Genomic DNA, 22295 nt, shown 5'->3' with positions numbered 1-22295 from the left:
AGGGGTTCGATACCTTTAAAGTCAGTAAGTTGTGTTATGATATCCTTAATAACGGTATTGGACCATAGCCCAAGTTATGCTAAAAATAAGTTTTAAAAGTACTTTTAGGAGCTTCTAATCTTCATAATTTTTTTCTAGATATTTAAACCATTTTGAAAATTACTTGAAAATAATTTTTTAAGGTTTAACATGAGATCTTATAAAATTTAATTAAGGAAATATTTTGTTATATCAAAATATTTGAAAATAAAAACTAACATAAGAAAACCTGAATACGTTGAGGTATAGGGCATTCCCAAACAATCTTCCATTACATTCTTTTTCACCCCAAAGATCTTCCATCAAACTATTATAAGCATCTCTAAGTGAAACGATGTTGTGGATCCACCAAATCTTTGGTTAACAAACTATACACACAAATTTTGAGTTGAAAATTGACTTGAAATTTTGAGTCAAATTTATTGATAACTTTGAAAGAAAAGTTACAATCTCTGGATTTCTTTACAAAGAAAACTTCTTTGATTCTTCTCTTCGATTTGGCTGTAATCCAAGTTTGTCTAGACTTGGTCTTGGATGGATGTGATTGCTTCAAGAGTTATGTTGACTTGCTCTTGAAACAGGTTTGGACCTTCTTTCTTCAGTTGATTTGGATCGAAAGACAACTTTTTTTAGAAACGACTTTTGTCTTCTTCTTCACATATGAACTGGATTGGAAGGTGGGTTTTCTTCAGAATGAGTATGGTGTTCGTCAAAATTTCTTCAACTTCTTCAGATAATTTTGATGAGATCTTTTAGGCTTCTTGAACTTGTGAATTTGTAGAATGGCTTGGGGCTACCTTTCTTATAGTGCTAATTACTTGAATAAAAGAAAGTTCTACAAGTAATTAAAGTCTTTTATTTATTATTTTTCTCTTATTAATTGATTAAAGATGAAATAATAATTTAATTTTATCTTTAATTATTTTATTTTTAACTAGTGGTAAATTTATCTATTAATTAACTTAAACTAATTAGAGAAAAATAATTATGATGTCATCAAATTTTCACCATGATAATTTTGGCTTGACTTACAATAACTTCGGCTTGATACGTGAAGATTTGTAATTGGTCCGAAAATTTTCCTCATCTATACAAACATTCATCAATAATCACATTATCATCACATGAATCTCTAAGAAGACCTAATTATTGTATTCAACTGTCAGACCAAAACCGAATCGCAGTGTCATCCTAGTGACCACATCAAATTAACTTTAAGAAAATCCTGGATTTTTTATAAGTGATCTCTATGGAGCATAACAATTAGCTCTTTCTATTGAATTCAAAGAATCTCATCAACTCGATAGAAAATATTTTTAATTGAGAGTAATTTATGCTTTGACAGTTATTTGTTACTCATGTAACTCAACCAACTATATTAAAACTTAAAATTTTCATTTTTACTTGTGTTTCTATTATATATATGATTTAAAATATTAATTAAAAAGTTTATAAAAACGAGTTTTAACTAGGTTCGCTAATCAATAGATTTTTTTACTTTTCATTGGACTTGTACCTTGACCAGTTGATCCGGTTCAAAAAATATTAACGAAACCCAATGTTATTGGAACTGGATTGAATTAATTAATTGAATTGAAAACTTATCAGTATATCATTCCAAACAAGGAGAATAAATGAATCTCCAAGCGTAAGATTAAATCGAAAATCAATGGTATAACGAGATTCGACACCTATTTGACTTTTATAACATTGATTAAACGTTGGTGGGTAACCGAGTGAGCCCAATAAGCCTACTCACGCCAAGATCCCAAAGGAAAGACGCTGAAGTGCGGGAGGGGAAAAGTTAAGAAACAGAGGGCAAAACCAAAACAAAGAAGAGAAAGAGAAGAGAAAAGAAAAGTCCCTATTCACTTTCTCTTTCTCCTTCTACTAATATTATACTACTACTACTACTACTACTACTACACCTTTCCCTTCCCTGCAATTTTAATCCCCCACCCCACAAAATTCTTTCGCCATTTCACACACTTCCTCTCTGTAATTTCACCTTTCACTACTAATTCAATCCAATGCCTGCTTCTTCTTCAGGCAATCTCTCGTCCCTCTTTTTTCTTTTAATTATTTTCTCATTTTCCGTATCCAATGATAATAAAATTTAAGTTACCCTAATTACGTTTTTCACTTTACCTAGAATTTTTTTTTTTAATTTTTTTTGGGATAGATGGTCGAGGTAGATGGAAGCGGCGGAAGCGAGAGCGAAGATTGAAGCACCAGGTGGAAGAAAAGGATGTGGTTCCGGAGGAAGACGATGAAGAAGAGAACAACGATGACCTTGACAACTCCGGGGACGATGCCGCCGGTGTCGCCACGGATCCATCCTTACCGGGCTCCAGCGAGAGTGAGGTCCTGTCCGGCGGTGGATTTCGCATCTCAGAGTTCCCTCCCGTGGTGAAGAGAACCGTGAACCGTCCTCACGGTTCCGTAATGGCGATCGTGGCATCTGAACGGGCGGGTTTGATTGGGGATGGTAAGGGGCATCAGCAGGTTGAGCTGGCGGTTTTGGAGAATGTTTCGCACGGGCAGATACAGTCGGTTTCTATGGAAGCTCCCGTTGTTGATCCGGAGAAGTATGTGATCACCCCTCCTCCTATAATGGAGGGTCGTGGTGTTGTTAAGAGGTTTGGGAGTAGGGTTCATGTCCTGCCAATGCATTCAGGTTCGGTTCCGCTGTCTCTTTAATATCTTCATGTTTTAAACTTTTGCCTGGTTTCAATTTTGATTCTGACTTTGGCTAGCCGAAAGAATAATGAACAAGTTTAGGGGGTTTAATTTCAACGAATTTCCTATAAATCAAGGGTATAAATAGATGGAGCTTATTTATATTAATTGACTGTAAGTGGTATTAAGAGGTAGGATTGAAGTGTTTCAAAGGTTTGACTTTCGTCTGTTTCTCGTAGTGAACGCACGCTGCTAATATTTGGTGAATGTTCTTTCTTTGTACCTTTTAAAAAAAAGTTCTTTCTTTGTCAGCTTGAATTTCAGATGCACTGTTGGAAAAGTCTTTTGAGAAAGTATATAATTTAAGTTCCTTTTTGTATTTGACTGGGGAACTTTATAATCGTTTTCTTATGTGAGTTGATTAGTACCTATAGTAGACCTTCTTTTGATTGGACTCTAAGAAATGTCTTGAATCTTGATCTAGCTCAGACGAGATGTAATCTAAATTAAAACAAAAGTTAAGCAATTTAAACTTGGGTTGGTCTTATTTACATGATATGTGTGTTGTGTCGTGTCATGTCATGTCATGTCTAGCATTAGTAGAAGAAACACGCATTATAAATTCCAAGCTTATGTTGCACCCTCTCTCTTTGTGCACTAAAATCTTCTTATTCGTGTACTAATATTTGGTTGTGTTTGTGGGTTTCCTTGCAAGCAGAGTGGTTTTCACCAGCCACAGTGCATCGTCTAGAAAGACAAGTTGTGCCACTTTTCTTCTCTGGGAAATCACCTGAACACACGCCAGAAAGATATATTGAATGTAGAAACCAAATAGTTGTCAAATACATGGATAATCCTGGGAAGAGAATTACAGTTTCTGATTGTCAGGGGTTGGTAAATGGTATCAATAATGAGGATTTAACTCGGATTTTTCGGTTTCTTGATCACTGGGGAATCATCAATTATTGTGCAGCTGCACCAAGTCATGAGCCATGGAAAGTTGGATCCTACTTAAGGGAGGAATCAAATGGTGAGGTTCATGTGCCATCAGCTGCTTTAAAGTCTATTGATAGTTTGATCAAATTTGACAAGCCAAAATGTAGGCTTAAGGCAGCGGATGTTTATTCCCCATTGTCATGTAATGATAATGATGTCTCTGACTTGGACAACAGAATACGAGAGCGCTTATCTGAAAACTATTGTAGTTCTTGTTCTCAGCCTATTCCCACCTCATATTATCAGTCTCAAAAGGAGGTATGTGACTTTATGGCCATCTTAATATTTATATTTTTCATGGTAAGTCTTGATAGTTCTTTCTGATGTTCATCTGACCAATTCCTTGCTCCATATGTACAAATTTTACCTTGAAAATTTAATGAACTGCATACCATGTATGAAGGGATGGTTTGCCCCCTTTTTTTGGGGGGAAGAATAATACCATTCTTGAAATTGTTAGAGAAAACCCATTTCGCTTAGGATTTTGGCAGCTTTTGCTATATCAGCAGAGTCACTCCTAGGTCATGCCACCTTTGAGTTTGGAGCTCAAACACTTTTGTCTGATCATTCATCCGGCAGTTCCATAATGTTAGGAACACTAGGACCTGGTGTACTTTTCCAAAATGTTTGTCATATATGATATTTGTTACTGTTTCTTTAATCTATACAAAATGGAAGTCACTGGAAGTCTATGTTAGGTAATTTCTATTTGGTTTTGGTGGTCAAGAAATGAACTACTAAAGATTTCTATCTTTACTTGTAGACAATGAAGTTTCTTGCTAGAAGTAAGCACTTGTTTATGGTAACTAATTCTTATTCACCATAGGATGTGGTTTACAAAGATGAGTTTTAGCGTTTGGTTTGACTTGATTTGATTTGGTTTCTGATCCTATATACTCTTTCAGTGAGTAGCTTAGGTTACTTCTCGGTATATTTTTGGGTGGCTACAAGGCATAAAAAAGTAAGCCAGACAAATCAAACAAATTAGTTAGAATGATTACTTGCTTAAAAGTATTCTGAGAATTGAATCATGAGGTGAACATTGGTCTGGTTCCAGTGTAAAAGGACTAAACTTTGTTAAGTGCATCATAGTGGAGCTAAGTTTAAAGTGCTGTTGCTTAATCTGAAATGTTAAGGTTCACATGAAGCACTTTGGGAATTCATAAACTGTCTTTTAAGATGTTGATTTACTGAAATCTTTATGTTAATAATGCTCATTTGTTGCTATTTGACAGGTTGATACGCTACTTTGTTCTGATTGCTTCCATGATGGGAGATTTTTTTCTGGTCATTCAAGCATAGATTTTGTTAGGGTAGAGTCAAAAGATTATGGTGACCTAGATGGAGAAAGTTGGAGTGATCAGGAAACGCTAATGCTGCTTGAGGCATTGGAAATTTACAATGAGAACTGGAATGAAATAGCTGAGCATGTTGGTACTAAGTCAAAAGCACAATGCATACTTCATTTTTTACGTCTACCCATGGAGGAGGGTCTATTGGAAGATATGGAAGTCCCAGGCATGCCCAAATCAATGATTGTTTCAAATGGAGATGGCCGTGGAATATTGCACTCAAATATGAATGGGAGTCTAACAGGTTTGTTATTTACTTAGTGTCTTTAGTACTTATCCTCTATGGAATGAAAATATTAAGTCCTTATTTTTACCCCTAAATTTTGCATGCTTTTTAGGGCCCAACCTTCAAGATGCAGATTCCGAAAGCAGGCTTCCTTTTGCGAATTCTGGGAATCCAGTAATGGCTATGGTATGCTGCTAGCTTATTCCAGCACAAAATTACTCTTTCAGTCTTATTCGTAACTTTGGGATTTTTATTTTATGAAAATATTACTGTGGAGACTGAGCATAGAATCAGTTATTGTGTTTTTTTTTCTCTCATAATGGCCTCAATAAAACTATATTAATTAATGACACTTTATCTATTCTGCTGGTATCCTGGATAACCAGCTTTTGGCACAAGAGAAAAAGGAAAGATGCAAAAGCTGCTAATATTGGAATTATCTTTTTGGTCAGACAAATAAGAATCATGATTAGTATTAGGACACCTTTTGGTGTCGTAACGAAGTTGCGTTGAAAGCTTATTTCCTTACTGTAACAGGTAGATGGGATGAGAAAAGCTGTAAACAGATTAAAAAGAATGAAAGAAGCTGACGAGGGTTGAATTGCTTAACAAATATCCCAATTAGGCATTTCATATTTTGGAGAATCTCATTTCATCATTAATAATTTCCATGCAAGAGAATTTTTGCCCCAAGAGATATTGATGAAATTTTAAACAATGATGGATCTAATTGTGTTGGTAGCTTTTTCTTGCATGGCTCTAACTAGTGGAAATATTCTAGGTTGCTTTTCTGGCCTCTGCTGTTGGACCCAGAGTTGCTGCAGCTTGTGCCCATGCATCATTGGCAGCTTTGTCTGAAGGTGAAAACTCAGCAACAAATGGATCTGTTGGTCAAAACGAGGCGGAGGTTCATCCACTACCTCCAGAAAAAACTAAAGCTGCTGCCAAAGCTGGTCTTGCTGCAGCAGCTATGAAGGCGAAACTATTTGCAGATCATGAGGAACGAGAAATTCAAAGACTGTCAGCTAATATCATAAACCATCAGGTTTTTTCTTTTTCACATGCATCTTCTTTCCACATATATTCCTGGAAATATGCTGAACAATTGTTACTGAAAAATGATTTGACCATCTTTTAAAGACTCGAAACTAGGTCAAATGAGGACTTATTGTGTTATGTAATTGCATGATGTTATTCACTGAAAAACTGGAACAAAGGAAAACCCAAAGTGGCATGCCTCTTTCTCTGAAACTATAAACTTATATATGCCTTAAATTGAAAGATTCATCGAGAAGTTTGACATCTGTATTCTGCTGCTTGGCCAGCAAACCTGTCTTTGGCTTCTGCTTCTAAGTTGAAATTTACTTTAGCTCTTGGTTCGCATATCTGTTACACCCGTGTATATACTAGGTTTCCATAGTGGGAGATTTGATAGATTTGGTGTTATATATCGAAGCTCTATATTGGGATGCCAGTGTCTCTTTAGCTTCCCCAACAAGTACCTTTTATAATTAATATAAGATTATGTGATTGTGATGGATGTTGGAAAATGCACCTACTAGATATTTGGAGCTTCCACCGAAAATTGATACCCCTAGGACATCCTAAACATTCTATTTTTTCATACCTTAGATTTGTATTGTAGATAAACTTATTTTCAAGCTGCTTTGCAGTTGAAGAGAATGGAGCTGAAGCTGAAGCAGTTTGCAGAAGTAGAAACCTTACTCATGAAAGAATGTGACCAAGTGGAGAAAACAAGGCAAAGGTTTGCTGCAGAGAGGGCCCGCATTGTATCAACTAGATTCAGTCCTGTTGGTGTCACATCACAAATGAGTCTTCCTGGTGTTGCTTCTTCCATGGCTAACAATAACATCAGCAACAACAGGCAACAGGTAATTTCAACCTCGCCTTCACACCCACAACCAAGTGTTTCTGGATATGGCGGCAACCAACCAGTAAATCCCCATGTGCCATTCATGCAACGTCAACCAATGTTTCCGATGGGCCCAAGGTTGCCCCTTACAGCCATGCAGGCATCCACTTCAGGGTCTCCAAATGTCATGTTCAACTCCCCGGGGAATACACAACCCACTATTAACCATCCATTAATGAGGTCAGCATCCGGGACTAGCTCTGGTTAAGGTTGAAATGGAAGATGGGAGTGTAAATTTGGATTTCTAGGGTTGATTTCCATTGGCATTGTTGCTGGGTTTCCGCACTTAGAAGAGAACAGGTAGCATGGGTAAACAGTGGAAGCCTCATGCAGCTTCTTGTATGCATAGAAGTTACCTGAACTAATGTTTAGGGCTTGTGTAACATCATACGAGTTAAGGTAGCATTCGGATTTTAATTATGAATTCCTTGAGATTAATTACTGTAAATCCTGCCACGGTCATCCTTAACATGCTTTGATAGTCCAGCTAAGATCGAAACTAAAAGACCTTAATAAAAAGAAAGCATAAACATACATAATTACTGAAATTTAAATGAAAGGAGTAAAGGGTTTTACAGTTTTTAATTATCTGGGTAAAAGATTATTCATTTACAAATGTTTGGATAAAATTTTAATCCATGTTTTGGGTTTATACAAGTATAGTAACCCAACCCAGCCATTTAAGACCAGTGAAATTTATATTAGGAATGGAATAGAAAGTGCACCTTTACAGATTCCACAAGATAATTACATGGGGAAGGGGAATACATATGCTCATTATTTCCTTCGCTGCTATCTAGTCCAAGAAAAAGAAAACAAAGATTAGGTACACCATGCAAATTTACAATACTCCAAAGCACATAATTACACCATACAAATTTAGAATACACCGCATTGGGGCTTGGCTAACCCCCATGGTCCGACCAACTTGATTCCACGCCCTGGCATTTCATTCAGCCAATGACAATCCTCAAATGCACATTCGCCCTTCCTCGGCCATTCCACGTCAACTGGATTGATGTACAATGGGGCCCACGTAGGGGTCCCATCTTCATAAGAATTGTGGGTCAGCCTCTTCAAATCAGAACCGTCCAATTTCATCGTGAATATCTCACCATATGGTTGGTAGTGATGTGGGTTTGAGATTGGCTCTGCTGATATTCCACCGTAATCCGTAGTGAATACCAATAACTTCCCATCCGGACGAAATGACGGGTGGTTGACCCGTCCGGATGAACCGCTCCTAAGCAACCTTCTTAACCCGGTACCGTTCGGGTGAATCATATATAACTCGAAACTACCTGACCCTGGATCATGTCGATCCGAAGAAAATGCAATCCAATCACCATCTGGTGACCAATTACACATTGTATCCGTCCACGGACCATCTGTTAGTCTTTCAATCCAACTCGTCTCCCCTTCGATTGCATCCATTATATATAAGTTCTTGTGACCCGACCGACCCGACCTGAATACGATCCGTTTCCCGTCGGGTGACGGCGAGGGAAATGCATTGTTCTTACCATCTATGGTCAACCTTCTATAATTTGATTGCTCAACATCATCAACGTTGATGGATACAATATCAACTTCAGTACTCACACTTGAAAACTCCGGTCCAGCACTTGTGTATACAATTCCCTTTCGGACCGGGTCCCAAGCGCTTCCAAAAGCATTCAAGTGGAAAACCTGGCGCAGGTTTGAACCGTCCCGGTTCACTACATAAACACCGGGGAAATCCACGTAGGCTATTCGGTCACCCGCGGGTGAGAAAGATGGGAATGAACCGTACATTCTGAAAAGAGAGAGATTCGGCACTGGGCTTTTAACATTTTCAAGCAATAATTGAGTAGCTTTTGCTCCATTACTTTCTCCCCTACACTTATGGTACCCAACTCGGGCTGAGTCGGGTGATATGAACGGGTTTAAGTGATGGGTTGTAGGAGAAACATGCCGAGTTAGCTCAGTAAACTCGTTTTTAACAGTGTCAAACAGTTCTATGTGGCGAAAACTTGAATTGGGTCTTCTTGTAGCTACTGCTACGAACTTATGGTTACCTGGGGATGTAGCTGGTGTGAAAGCGTGGAGACCCGGTGGTGTGACTCGCTGAATCGTCACCAACTCGGTAGAAACGGGTTTGTCTTTAGGGAAAGTTGCTTTGTAAACGCTTATCCACTGGTCTTCACTTCTCCTATGGAAGTATAGAGTTGAGTCATCAACCCAACACGGCCACCCACCGTGTTCAACAACCTTGACTCGGTGAGTCCCATCACGAGTCAAGAAAACATAAATATCAGTACTCAGTTCTTCCACTTCCCCACCCCACCCTTCTTTCCCATACGAAGCCACAGCTGTCCAAACCCCAGACGGAGATACGGCGGGGCTAAAGTCGGCGATTCCGGAAGGAGTGAGTCGTCGAGTCAACCCGGTTCCTAAATGAGTCGAGTACACAGCAGCCCAACTCGTCCTGGGTTCACCTGGGTCCTCATGAGTTGACACGTAAATCAAATTCTCACCACTCAAACTCGGCCTATCTTTCATTGAAACCCGATTCTTGCTTTCTTCTAAACCCAACAACGGAGCCTGAAGCCGGACGGGAACTTCAAGTGCCGATCTCGATCTAGTACTTCCCGGCGCACCGTAATAAAGCGCGTCGTAGTAAATATTCGGCATCCCGTTGCGTTCCGTCACGTAGACGAGCTGGAGGGGCGGCGGAGCTTGTGGACCTGGGGTTCGAATTAGGCTTCGGTTATGTAGCAGAGAGAGAACAGAGGACGGTGAGGTCGACGGGAAGTGGCCGTTGAAGTTGACAGATTCGCCGTCGGTAACCCGAAGTTCATTGGAAGGACTTGGTGGGTCGGAAGTTGGAAGAGTATAGATGTCCCAAGCGTAATTTGATCGGCCAAGTGTAGTGAAAACGATGGTTCCGCCGGTGCCCGGAGCTTCATGCTCCGACGCCGCCGTGCATAGCAAAGCGAAGAAATGGAGAAGAAAAAAGATGCAAAGGGATTGGGGTTTCATAGCTTAGCTTTACTCAGACACTGCACTGGCTTTTTTGAGTGGGAAGCTGTAGGTATTTATTGGATGAGATGTTCAACTTTAGGTTTAATTCTGCTTATACTCTATGTATTTTCAAAATTTTAAAATTTAGTCTCTTTATTTTTAGGTTTTTTTTTGCCGGAACTCTTTATTTTCAGTTTGGATCAATTATAAAAATATTACTTATGTATGGTTTAAATTATGTTTTGGCCACTAACCTTTAATTTTTTTACGTTTTGGTCACTAGTATCATCAATTTATAGCATTTTAGTTATCCAATGTTCAAAATTTCAGAAGTTCTATTTTCTTCAAAATTTCATAAGTTTAAAGAGTAGGAGGACAGAAAGTAAAATTAGACCTTAACTTTAAGGTTTGATTTTTTTTCATTCGTTTCCTTTTATGTGGTAAGGGATGACGTTGTTGGAAAAATTTGTGGGTCCCACATTATAATATATCCACGCGAGGTAGTAGAAGAGTCGTTAGATCAGATATGTGGCAATGATGTGGTGATTTTGATTTTTATCCACAAGAGTGGAGAAGATGCTGTTGATGTTTAAAAGTAGTTTTTTTTTTTTTTTTGAACGTGGATTATTGTGATTTGTTAATTGTTATTAATTTCAAACCCTTAGTTAACTAGTATGTTAAGTTGGTAGAAGTAATTGGAGAAGTTGATTATTTTTTCAAACACTGCGAAATACAGATAAAGAACAGGGGATATATACGATCCGATTTTTCAATGTTTGTAGTGTTTAGCTCAGTTTTTTTAACATTTAGAATAAGAAAATTTAAATCTATCACTTCAGTGTTAATTTTCTCACTTTTGTAATTCAAATATATTCTCATAAATAATGTTCATCTCTTGAACAGATTAAGTGCTCTCTCAATCAACACAATCTCTTAATTAAATAGAGCTTTCAAGACTTACTAACATAATAAAGATTTAAATCAGTCCCTCTTAAACATCTAAACTAATTGAATACAATATAATAATAACAAATAAGGTAAATAAGGATTGTTGGCAATTAAGTCTTCAACATTCCAGTCCGATCCAACTTTCTTGATTTAAGGGATTAGATAGTATGATGTGGTCCAATTCTTCAAACTTGTTTCTCAAAGTGATATGATTTTCATTGATTGGTTAGATACAATCTACAATATCAACACAATCCAAAAATCCAATTCAATAAATTGCCAATCACCTAAATATGAAAATGGACGCTTCCTCAATACATATGTTATTCCATATTTTCCTACAAATTGTTTATTGTAATATATAATTTCAAAAGTTAACTTTTTCATTTTTTTAGGGGATTATTATGACGTGATTGTCGAGTTTAGGATAATATTAAATCATTATAGGAGTACGCACTTTGTATGGAAAAAGAAAAAGAACTGCAAAATACAATCAACAAAATCTCAACTCTTATGGGTGTTTGATTTGTCATAATTCGGTGTAGCAGATTAAACTATTTTTCGCACTTTAGGAGCTTTAATGCAAGCTGTTAAGTTTTAGTTAAAGTTTTTGTAATATTATTTAAATTCAATAAAGTATGTAATTTGAGTCTTTTATTAACCTTAGGGGCCGAATGAGGCCTAAGGGTGAGCTAATATACTTTGTGAGTGTGCAGGAGACCATTAGAAGGCGTGCTAACTCAATATTGGTCATTGTGTTGCAACATGGAGAGCTGGATGTCGCAACATAGGAAGCAGAATAGAAGAATTCTAAGATTGCCTTCAGTGTCACGACATAGTCTGAAGATGTCGTGACACACCCCTGAAGACACCCAAAAGATGAAGCATACTGCCTTCGATGTTGCGACATAGGACTTGGTATATCGCGACATCACCTCTGTATAGGAAATAATTACGATTAATAGGTGTTTTGGTCCGCACAATCAAACATTAAGCACGAGGACAATAGTTGACCTAGGGTTAAGGATGACAGCCACTCAAAAGTCTATAAATAGGCTCATTTAACACATGTTAAGGACAACTTTCATATTGTATACTTTTCTTCCTAGTTCTAGTATTTAGTTTTTCTCGTTTCTTAGGCTTTAGGTTTATTTCAGTTTTCACTCTTTGCTTTGTGGAAGAAATAAGATTTGTGTAATGTGATCAAACTCTATGAGGATTCAACATTCTATTTTAATACAAATCAGGCTTCTTTTAATATTCTTGAATTATTGTTCATGCCTATTCTTTTTATCAAGTTTATATTTTTTATAAGATCCATAAGAAACTAATCCGCCCGTAGGGGATTAACAAGTGAAGGTATGATTAACTAATTGTTTTGTAGGGTTCTCTTAAGCGGCTCAACTGTTTAGGAAAGGAAGAACTTAAAACTTAGGTTTGGCAACCCTAGGAAGTCATTAAGGTGTGAATTAATCCAAAATTGGTATGACTTATCTGTGAACACCTTAACCCTGAATCAGTTTGGACTGTGAGGTCGAGAGATAAGTAGTTCTTATCGACTTGTTATTCTAGTGAAAGATCGAAAGATCCTATTGGGATATCGACTAGTTGATTGAACAAGAAAATCTGAAGCGATAGTTGATTATGATTACTGAAGCAAGCTAATCAACCATGCTCAAATTTGATAAATTTACTATTTGATTTCTCATTATTTCTTTATTTCTTTTCAGTTTACTTTTATCATTATTAAGAATCCTAAAAACCTTCATTTTTATTTGATCGTAATATAATTCATCTAAAGTACTAATTAGATCTATTTATGCTTAGGTTTGAATTAATTTAGTACTTGCCTCCCTTGAGTACGATCCTCAGAGTACTCATCTACTCCAATATTACAACCTGACCCGTACACTTGGGGATACCGATTTTTCATATATTTTTTGCATGATTTCTATTCTGGACGTTGGACAGTCAGTGTTGAGTTTAGGGATTGTGTAGTTTGACTATGAAAATTATTTATTCGTTTGTCCAATCAATATTTAATGCATATAAGTCGACAACCATGAGAAGTGCCTTTCACTTCTATACACACACGCTCTAATCCATTTCTCCTCTTTCCACCAAAAATCTGTTCAAATTTCTTCAAAAAAAAAACTTATCATGAAAAATTGCTATTTTAAGGTTTCAAGAAGAACATAAGCATCAATATGGTAAAATTTCCAACATAAATTTTATTTTATTTTATATTTCATAAATGTTTTTAAGATTTTGTAAAATTAATAGTAATTTTTGTGATATTTTGAAACAATAAAAACTTGATAGGACGCATTATAGACTACTTGAAGAGTGTTGGTTTATATATGATATCTATGATGACAAAGTTTATTACAATACTAGTGTAACAATCCATTTTTCAATGGTGTTGAAAACGATGAGTTCGGAACCCTATTTTTGATAATCGATGCCGTAAATATTAATTAATATTTACAAAGTTAGTATAAAGTTTAATTAAAGTTTGGTCCCTTAATTTTGTCAAAAGGATAGTTAATTAATGTATAAGGATTAAATTATAAAAGTGGTAAAAGTTAATCGCTATAAAATTTTAATTAATTGAAGGACCAATTGAGCAATTGGACCCTTCTTAAATTGAAATGGTAGTGGAGGACAATAGGAACCCACCAAATTTTGTTAATAATACTTAAGTTTAATTAATAAAGATTAATTAAATTAATTGAAATTAATTATAAATAAATCAATGTACATAAGACAAGATTAAAGTCATCATCTTTATTTTTGTAACGATCCGATTTCTAGTGGTACCAAAAATTACGAGTTTGGAACCCCATTTTTTTAAACCAAGTCCGTAATATTAAATAAAGGTAATTACAAACTTATTATATAGGTGAATTGAATTTGGATAGGTAACTAATATGAATTAGTGATTGGTTAAGGTATAAGAACTAAATTGTAAAAGTCGTAAAAGTCATATTATTATAGATTTTCTTTAGTTAAAAGACCAAATAAGCAATTGGACCAACTATGATTAATAATTGGTGGATTATGATGTCAAACTCCACTACTTTTAGTTAAATATGATTATATTTACCAAATCAAGATTTAATTAAAGTAATTAAGGATTATTAATTATTAATTAAGGTATAAAAGCCAATTAAAAAGTTTTCATCTTTAATTATTCTTCTCCTCTCCACCGAATATGCATGAAGAAAGTCGTAGAAACCATTTTGAAGCTTCAACATAGTCGCCCTTTGCATGGTAAGGAATTTAAAGTCCATTTTTCGTAAATACTATATTTTTGATATTGTAGAAGTTCGATTTAGCTAATTCAAACATTATTTTTAAAAGATGTTAAATTTTTTAGAAATCGTCATTGATGAATGCTTGAAGCTTTTAGTTTTAATTTGTTAGATTGTAAGCTTAAAAGTGAAAAATGACTAGTTTGTAAAGTTGAATTGCTAGTTTTTTAACATAGGGGCTAAATTGTATAAATTTATAAATTAATGTTAAATTTATATAATTATGGATAATAGAGAGTTATAGAATGTTGTAATTGAGATCGGTTTCAAAATTGAAGCTCAAATTTGAAAGTTATGGCAAATTCAGTTTTAGGGACTAAATTGAATAAAATAAAAAATTGTAGGGACATTCAAAAATGAAATTTAATTGATACATACACATAATAGGATGATAAATCATTTGTGGAATTGATAAATTGATTGGAATAATTGTATATGTCGAAAATTAAACCAAATCGAAAATAATCGAGGAAAGGACAAAATTGTTGAATAGTCCTTAAAGTTTCCACTTGTTTACTGATTTAACCAAGTAAGTTCATATGCTATGGTTATATGTATTTTTAATATATTCTTGAATTATGAAATTATTTTTGTGTGATTGTAATGTGAATTGTTTACAATTTGGTACAAAAAGGTGTGATATGGACTAAATCGTAAAGAAATGATAAATTTACTGATAAATTGAATATGATGAATTGCAATTTTATATATTTAATGAATTGATATTTGATTATGACTGATCGACTAGTATAGGTATGAATTTGATTAAATATCGAAATAAAGGATTAAATGAATAATTTGTAAAATATGTATGACCTTGTAATAAAATTTGATATTATATCATTTCTAAAATATTATTCGTAGATAAAAACGATGCAGGATCGTCGAAAGGGAAAGGAAAGGCGAGAGTCGATGACGGGTGACATGAGCTTTCGATTTGTATTTCTATGACCCGAAACTAATTTTAGTTAAAGCATATTCACGATATATTGCATTATATAAAATTAAGGTAAGATATTAATAGATATTGAGTTGAAAATGCTGAGGGTGGAAGTGAATATCGAGACAGGGAATGAATTGTATAGTATAGAAAGTTGTATGAATTGATTAATACATGAAATTGAATATGAATAGTGATAGTATATAACAAAGCATGTACTTGGTGAAGTCCCTTGTGTTTTGCTAAGTTTGGGATGTTTGAATTAGAAGCTAAAAATGTTTATAATTATGTTTTGCAAAATTGGTAAATGGAAGTTGATATAATTTGATTATATGTTTTAATATTGGTAGATGATATGATAGAATTATATAAATTTCGAATGGAAATGTGACATAAATGATTAGTGCCTTGTTGGTATAGGTATGTTTTGACCATGTTGGAATGCTTAGATAGGTGATTTGGTAATATGAGAAGTGGTATGAGACCACTTAGTAGTTGGTTAAGTATTACATGTATTCTTTACAAAGAATTGTAGGATAGAATGTTAAAGTTGATAGGTAGAATGCATATGGTTATTGGTGTATGTTTTATATATGTTTTATGTGATAGGATGAAATGAATTAAATAAGTAGCTCAAATAAGTATTGTAACACCCGTAACCCGTATTATTGCCAAAATAGGGTTACGAAGCATTACCGGAGTTTATAGATAACTTATTTAGACATTTCATATAATATAGCATTCATATCAGAAATCAATCGAAATCAAATTGTCCCTTATATGAGCCATTGAGACCCAAAATATACGTTACAAATAAATAGGGACTAGATCGAGTACTCAAAATTTTTTTTAGAAAACATTGAAAATTTTCAAAGTTGCAGGGGACACACGGTTGTGTGGCCATGCCATGTGACTCACACGGTCAGGAGACACGTCTGTGTCTCAGGCCGTATGGGCATTTGAAATAGGGACACACGATCATGTTCCAGCCCATGTCTGTGCCCATGTAACTCTCTGACTTGGGTCACACTACCAAGCCAAACGCCCGTATGCTAGGCCGCGTGAGCATACTGACTTGCGCAATTTAAAAGATATAGGGGACACACGGCCGTGTCACCTGGCCGTGTGACACATGGCTAAGAGAAACGTCCGTGTCTCTGCTCGTGTGGATGAAAATAGGTCATTTTCTAAGCCATATTTCTTACCCAATTCGACACCAACCTAACTCAACATTTTTGCACATCAACAAACCATAACAACACATTCAAAACAAGTCAAAATCAAGTCTTAAACAAGAAATATCAACCACATACAACCAATATGCCCTTAGGCACCTCAAATGACAACTTAAAAACATGTCAACCAAGTATCCAAACTTACCTAAATGACCAAGTACATATATGCATATTCAAACAACATTTTACTTTTCATCATTCTATCATATTAAACACACATCAAATATGGTAAGGCCACATATATATACGCATAAAAATATACCAAACACAAGCCATGTAAGTGGTTAATCTCAACAAAACAATTATATGCCAACATTGACTAAATTAACATATACATGCTAGTCTAATAGGAATGAATTTACTGAAAGGACCGAAACGACTGATGGATAGTGTGAAATAGCTCCAACTAACTTCCAACCGATACGTGCTTCCGAATTACTATAAAACATAGAAAATAACACAGAGTAAGCATTTAAACTTAGTAAGTTCGTATAATACAGAATTTAACTTACCATATTTCCACAAAATAGGTAAGTAAACATAGCATATCTCAATCAATTTGGCCAAAAGCCTAAACACATGATCACCAACATATTAGTCATGAAAATCACATAAAATTCAACACACATGGTTGAATTCATAAAATAATCATATATCATGTATTTCATGTATATACCGGTAATAGTTCATATCAAACTCATATGATTTCATACAGAACTGTACCCGTTGAACCATTTAGAATATCATTGGATACACGGGTAGTACACACGAGGTGTACTAAATTGTAATCCATCAATTCATATTCATGTATGCTCATACGATCTATAAACGGGAAGCTCCTCCGAGCTGAACAACGGGAAGCTCATGCGAACTAAATAACAAGAAGCTCATGTGAGCTGTATAACAGAAATCTAATGCTAGCTATAACGGGAAGCTCATACGAGCTATGGTGTGTCCGCAACACATTCAGGACCCAAACCAAATTAGTAACCCTAATGACATGTCATTTGTATCCTACGAATTTCTAAGGTTCAAACGAGACTCGATAATTGTTAGATATACAACCGGTATTTATTCATGGCAATTGTACAATTCACAAACAATAATTCAATTTAACACATATTAATGTACAATTTAATTACACGAACTTACCTCGACGAGTTTATTTAGATACGAATGTGACTAATCTGATATTTTTCCTTTGCCTCAATCTAACTCCGTACTAGGTCTAACCGGATCTATACGAATGAATTTAACTCAATTCAATATAGTTCATATTCAATTTAGTCCAACACACATTTTTTACAAAATTACTATTTTGCCCCTATACTTTTAATTTATTACAATTTAGTCTTTAGGCTCGGAAAATGACTTTCATGCAATTTAATACTTACTCAAGCCTAGTCAATTTTTATAAATATTAATAGCAACCCACATAATTCAAAATTTCACAATTTTACCAAAAATTTATCATCCTTTTCCATTTAATCCCTAATTGACAATTTCATCAAAATTCTCTTTACAAAAGTTGTTTATCTAACAACAACCTTTCATTTTCTATCATAAAGCTTCAAAATTAAAGCATACTCATCAATGGAAAAACCCTAATACTTTATCAATTTTACAAATTAATCCCCGAGCTAGCTAGATTAAGCTACTACGATCTCGGAAATATAGAAATCATCAAAAACGGGACAATAATATATACCTAATTAAGCAAAACAAGCTTGCTAAAATCTCTAGCTTCCATGGCTAGGTTTTCTCTGTTTTTTATTTGGTGGTAGATGATGATAATAGATTATTTTATTTTATTTTATTTTATATCATTTTAATTGATAATTTTCAAAATTAACCTTAATGTTTCATTAAATTTCCAATGATTACCATTCATGCTTAACCACTAAGCATTTTAATGGTCTATTTACTATATAAGGATCTCCAAATTAAAATTCTATAGCTATTTAATACCTTTAGCTATTAGAACTCAACTTTTGCACTTAATGCAATTTAGTCCTTTTCATCAAATTAGGTATGTAAACGATAAAATTTCTTAATGAAATTTTTATATTGTATTTCTATCATACAATAGAACATAAAATAATAATAAAAATAAATATTTTTCTGACTTCGGATTTGTGGTCCCGAAACTACTGTTCTGATTTCACCAAAAACGAGTTTTTACAACTCTCCCCCTAAAGGAATTTTCGTCCTCAAAAATCTTACCAGTAAAAAGATTCAGATATTTTTTTCTCATAATTTCATCGGGTTCTTAAGTAGCTTCTTCTATTCCATGTCTCTACCAAATAACTTTTACTAAAGCTACATTTTTATTTCTCAATTCTTTCACCTCTCGTGCCAGAATTCTAGTTGGTTCTTCACTGTATGTCATGTCAGGCTGAATTTCTACATTCTTCAGGGAGATAACTTGTGAAGGGTCAAATCGGTATCGTCGTAACATAGACACATAAAAGACATTATGACTCTTTTCTAGTTCTGATGGTAAAGCTAATCGATACGCAACAGGTCTAATTCTCTCAGTAATCTCATACGACCTGATAAATCGCAGACTCAGCTTTCCTTTACGACCAAACCGAAGAACTTTCTTCTAGAGCGAAACTTTCAAAAATACTCTGTCGCTGACTTGAAACTTTATATCTTTACGTTTATGATCCGCATAAGATTTTTGACGATCTGAAGCTACTTTTAACCTATCTCGGACTACTTTCACTTTTTCCTCAGTTTCGTGAATCAAATCAACCCTATGTATCTTTTTCTCACCGAGTTCAGTCCAATATAACGAAGTTTGGCATTTGCGACCATACAGAGCCTCATACGGTGCCATTTTTATGCTTGATTGAAAACTATTATTATATGCGAATTCGACTAATGACAAATATTTTTCCCAATTGCCTTCGAACTCTAAAACACAACACCGAAGCATATCTTCAAGAATCTAAATCACACACTCAGACTGACCATCAGTTTGAGGGTGAAATGCGGTGCTAAAATGCAATCGCGTACCTAGAGCTTCCTTTAACTTTTTCCAGAATCGCGATGTAAACTGCAGATCTCTATACGAAATAATGGAGACTGACACTCTGTGTAACCTGACAATATCCGAAACATATAACTCCGCTAATCTGTCAAGTGAGAAATCTGTACGTACAGGAATAAAATGTACAGACTTTGTCAAACGATCAACGATAACCTAAATAGAATCTTTCTTTTTCGGAGATAGGGGTAACCCCGATACAAAATCCATAATAACTCTATCCCATTTCCACTCCGGTATCATCTCTGGCTGTAACAGTCCTGAAGGTACTTGATGTTCAGCTTTAACTTTTTGACATACCAAACGTTTTGATACAAAATTAGAAATATCACGTTTCATTCTCGACCACCAGTATATCTGTCTCAAATAATTGTACATTTTATTACTCCCGGAATAAACAGACAAGCTACCACTATGAGCTTCGTGCAAAATTTTCTATATAAGCTCTAGATTCTTCGGTACACAAACTCTACCTCTAAATAATAAACAACCATCGGGTCCTATCTGAAATTCTAAATTAGAAGTTGACTCAGACTATACCCGTTTAGCTAACATCTCACTATCACATTTCTGAGCTTCACAGATCTATTGTAAAAACGTTGGTTTAGCTTTTAACTCTGCTAAAATCGAGTTATCATCAGATAGTGACAATTGGGTATTCATCGCTTGCAAAGCAAATAAGGATTTTCTACTCAAAGCATCAGCAACTATGTTTGTTTTTCTCGAATGATAATCAATAACTAACTCTTAATCTTTCAATAGTTCGAGCCATCTACGATATCTCAAATTCAAATCTTTCTACGACATTAGATAATTTAAACTCTTGTGATCGGTAAATATATGACATTTTTCACTGAATAAATGGTGTCGCCAAATTTTCAACGCAAAGACAATAGCTGTCAACTTTAAGTCATGTGTCGGATAGTTCTTTTCATGTGGCTTTAACTATCTAAAAACATAACCTATTGCTTTACTTTCTTGTATCAAAACAATGCCTAAACCGTTCAATGATGCGTCACTAAAAATCACAAATTCCTTACCCGATTCAAGCTGAACCAGAACTAATGCTTCAGTTAACAGGGCTTTCAACTGGTTAAAACTTTGCTGACATTTATCAGACCATTCAAATTTCACATCTTTCTGTAATAATCGTGTTATCGGTGTAGCTAACATCGAAAATCCTTTTACAAATCTCTGATAATAACCAGCTAATTCCAGAAAACATCTGACTTCAAATACGTTTCTTGGTGGTTTCCAATTAACAATCGCTGAAATTTTATTCGAATCAACTCTGATGACTTCAGCCGATACTATGTATCCCAAAAAACCAACTTCCCGAAGCCAAAACTCACATTTGCTAAATTTAGAAAACAGTTGTTTATCTCGCAAAGTTTGCAAAACAATTCACAGATGCTCGGCATGTTCAGTCTCATCTCGAGAATAAATCAGAATATCATCAATAAATACCATAACAAATCTATCTAAATACGGTCTGAAAATTCTATTCATCAAATCCATAAACATTGCAAATGTGTTAGTTAAACCAAATGACATCACAAGAAATTCATTATGTCCGTACCTGGTTCTGAATGTCATTTTTGGCAAATCTGAATCTTTCACTCGTAATTGATAATAGCCAGAACGAAAATCAATCTTCGAGAACACTGTGGCACCTTTCAATTGATCAAACAAATTATCAATGCGAGGCAATGGATATTTATTCTTGATTGTAACTTTGTTGAGCTGACAGTAGTCAATGCATAATCTCATCGATTCGTCCTTTTTCTTAACAAACAGAACCGGTGTACCCAAAGGTGAAAAACTAAGTCGAGCAAAACCCCTATCAGTCAACTCTTGCAACTGTGCTTTCAACTCTTTTAACTCTGTAGGAGTCATTCTGTATGGTGCTATCGAATTGATGTTGTTCCTAGTACAAGTTCTATAGAAAATTCGACTTCTCTGACCGACAGTAATCTAGGTAGCTCCTCTGGAAACACATCAGGATACTCGTAAACCATCGGAACTGATTCAAGCTTTGACCCGGACACTTTAGTTTCCAATACATAAGCAAGGTAAACATTATAACATTTTCTGACATATTTATATGCTGACATAGCTGATATCACAATAGGCAACCCATTCAATTTATCTGATTCAATATGAAGTATCTCACCATTCTGACATTTCAATATGATATGCTTTCAATTACAATTTACCACAACATCATGCAAAGTTAACCAATCTATGCCCAATATCACATCAAATTCATCGAACAGTAATAGCATCAAATCAACAGTAAAATAGTAACCCTGAATTATTAACGAACAGTTCTTGCAAACCTTATTAACTAACACATACTGACCTAGAGGTTTCGATACTTTAACCACGAATTCAGTGGACTCAACAGGTGAATTTTTACTAGATACTAATTTTTTGCAAACATATGAATGAGTCAATCTGGGATCAATTACAGTAGTTACATCAGTATCAATGAGAAATAAAGTATCGGTAATAACATCTGGCACAGAAGCATCTTCGCTCGCACGAATAGCATAAACCCTAGTTGGTGCTTGTGCCT

At 35.0% G+C, this 22295-nt stretch overlaps 2 protein-coding genes across 2 annotated transcripts; one reads left to right on the top strand and one right to left on the bottom strand.

The window, feature by feature from the left end:
• The first annotated feature begins 1778 nt into the window (after window positions 1–1778).
• LOC107910375 (SWI/SNF complex subunit SWI3C) lies at window positions 1779–7642 on the top strand. Its single transcript, XM_016838200.2, has 7 exons — window positions 1779–2088; window positions 2222–2716; window positions 3437–3972; window positions 4950–5310; window positions 5405–5478; window positions 6074–6337; window positions 6966–7642. The coding sequence occupies exons 1-7, from the start codon at window positions 2070–2072 to the stop codon at window positions 7431–7433; spliced, it is 2217 nt and encodes a 738-aa protein (XP_016693689.1). The 5' UTR covers window positions 1779–2069; the 3' UTR covers window positions 7434–7642.
• A 246-nt stretch (window positions 7643–7888) lies between these two features.
• LOC107910376 (uncharacterized) lies at window positions 7889–10460 on the bottom strand. Its single transcript, XM_041088452.1, has one exon. The coding sequence runs from the start codon at window positions 10244–10246 to the stop codon at window positions 8105–8107; it is 2142 nt and encodes a 713-aa protein (XP_040944386.1). The 5' UTR covers window positions 10247–10460; the 3' UTR covers window positions 7889–8104.
• Window positions 10461–22295: the final 11835 nt, after the last annotated feature.

This window comes from Gossypium hirsutum, chromosome D02, assembly GCF_007990345.1.
Source record: "Gossypium hirsutum isolate 1008001.06 chromosome D02, Gossypium_hirsutum_v2.1, whole genome shotgun sequence".
Lineage (NCBI taxonomy): Eukaryota > Viridiplantae > Streptophyta > Magnoliopsida > Malvales > Malvaceae > Gossypium > Gossypium hirsutum.
Note: the sequence above shows the minus strand (reverse complement) of the source record. Positions and strands in the feature narration are given on the sequence as shown.

Coding starts and splice junctions, on each gene's coding strand:
- LOC107910376 (XM_041088452.1), bottom strand. CDS start 10,246: ATGAAACCCCAATCCCTTTGCATCTTTTTTCTTCTCCATTTCTTCGCT.
- LOC107910375 (XM_016838200.2), top strand. Junction 2,717..3,436: donor TGTCCTGCCAATGCATTCAG/GTTCGGTTCCGC, acceptor CCTTGCAAGCAG/AGTGGTTTTCACCAGCCACA. Junction 3,973..4,949: donor ATTATCAGTCTCAAAAGGAG/GTATGTGACTTT, acceptor GCTATTTGACAG/GTTGATACGCTACTTTGTTC.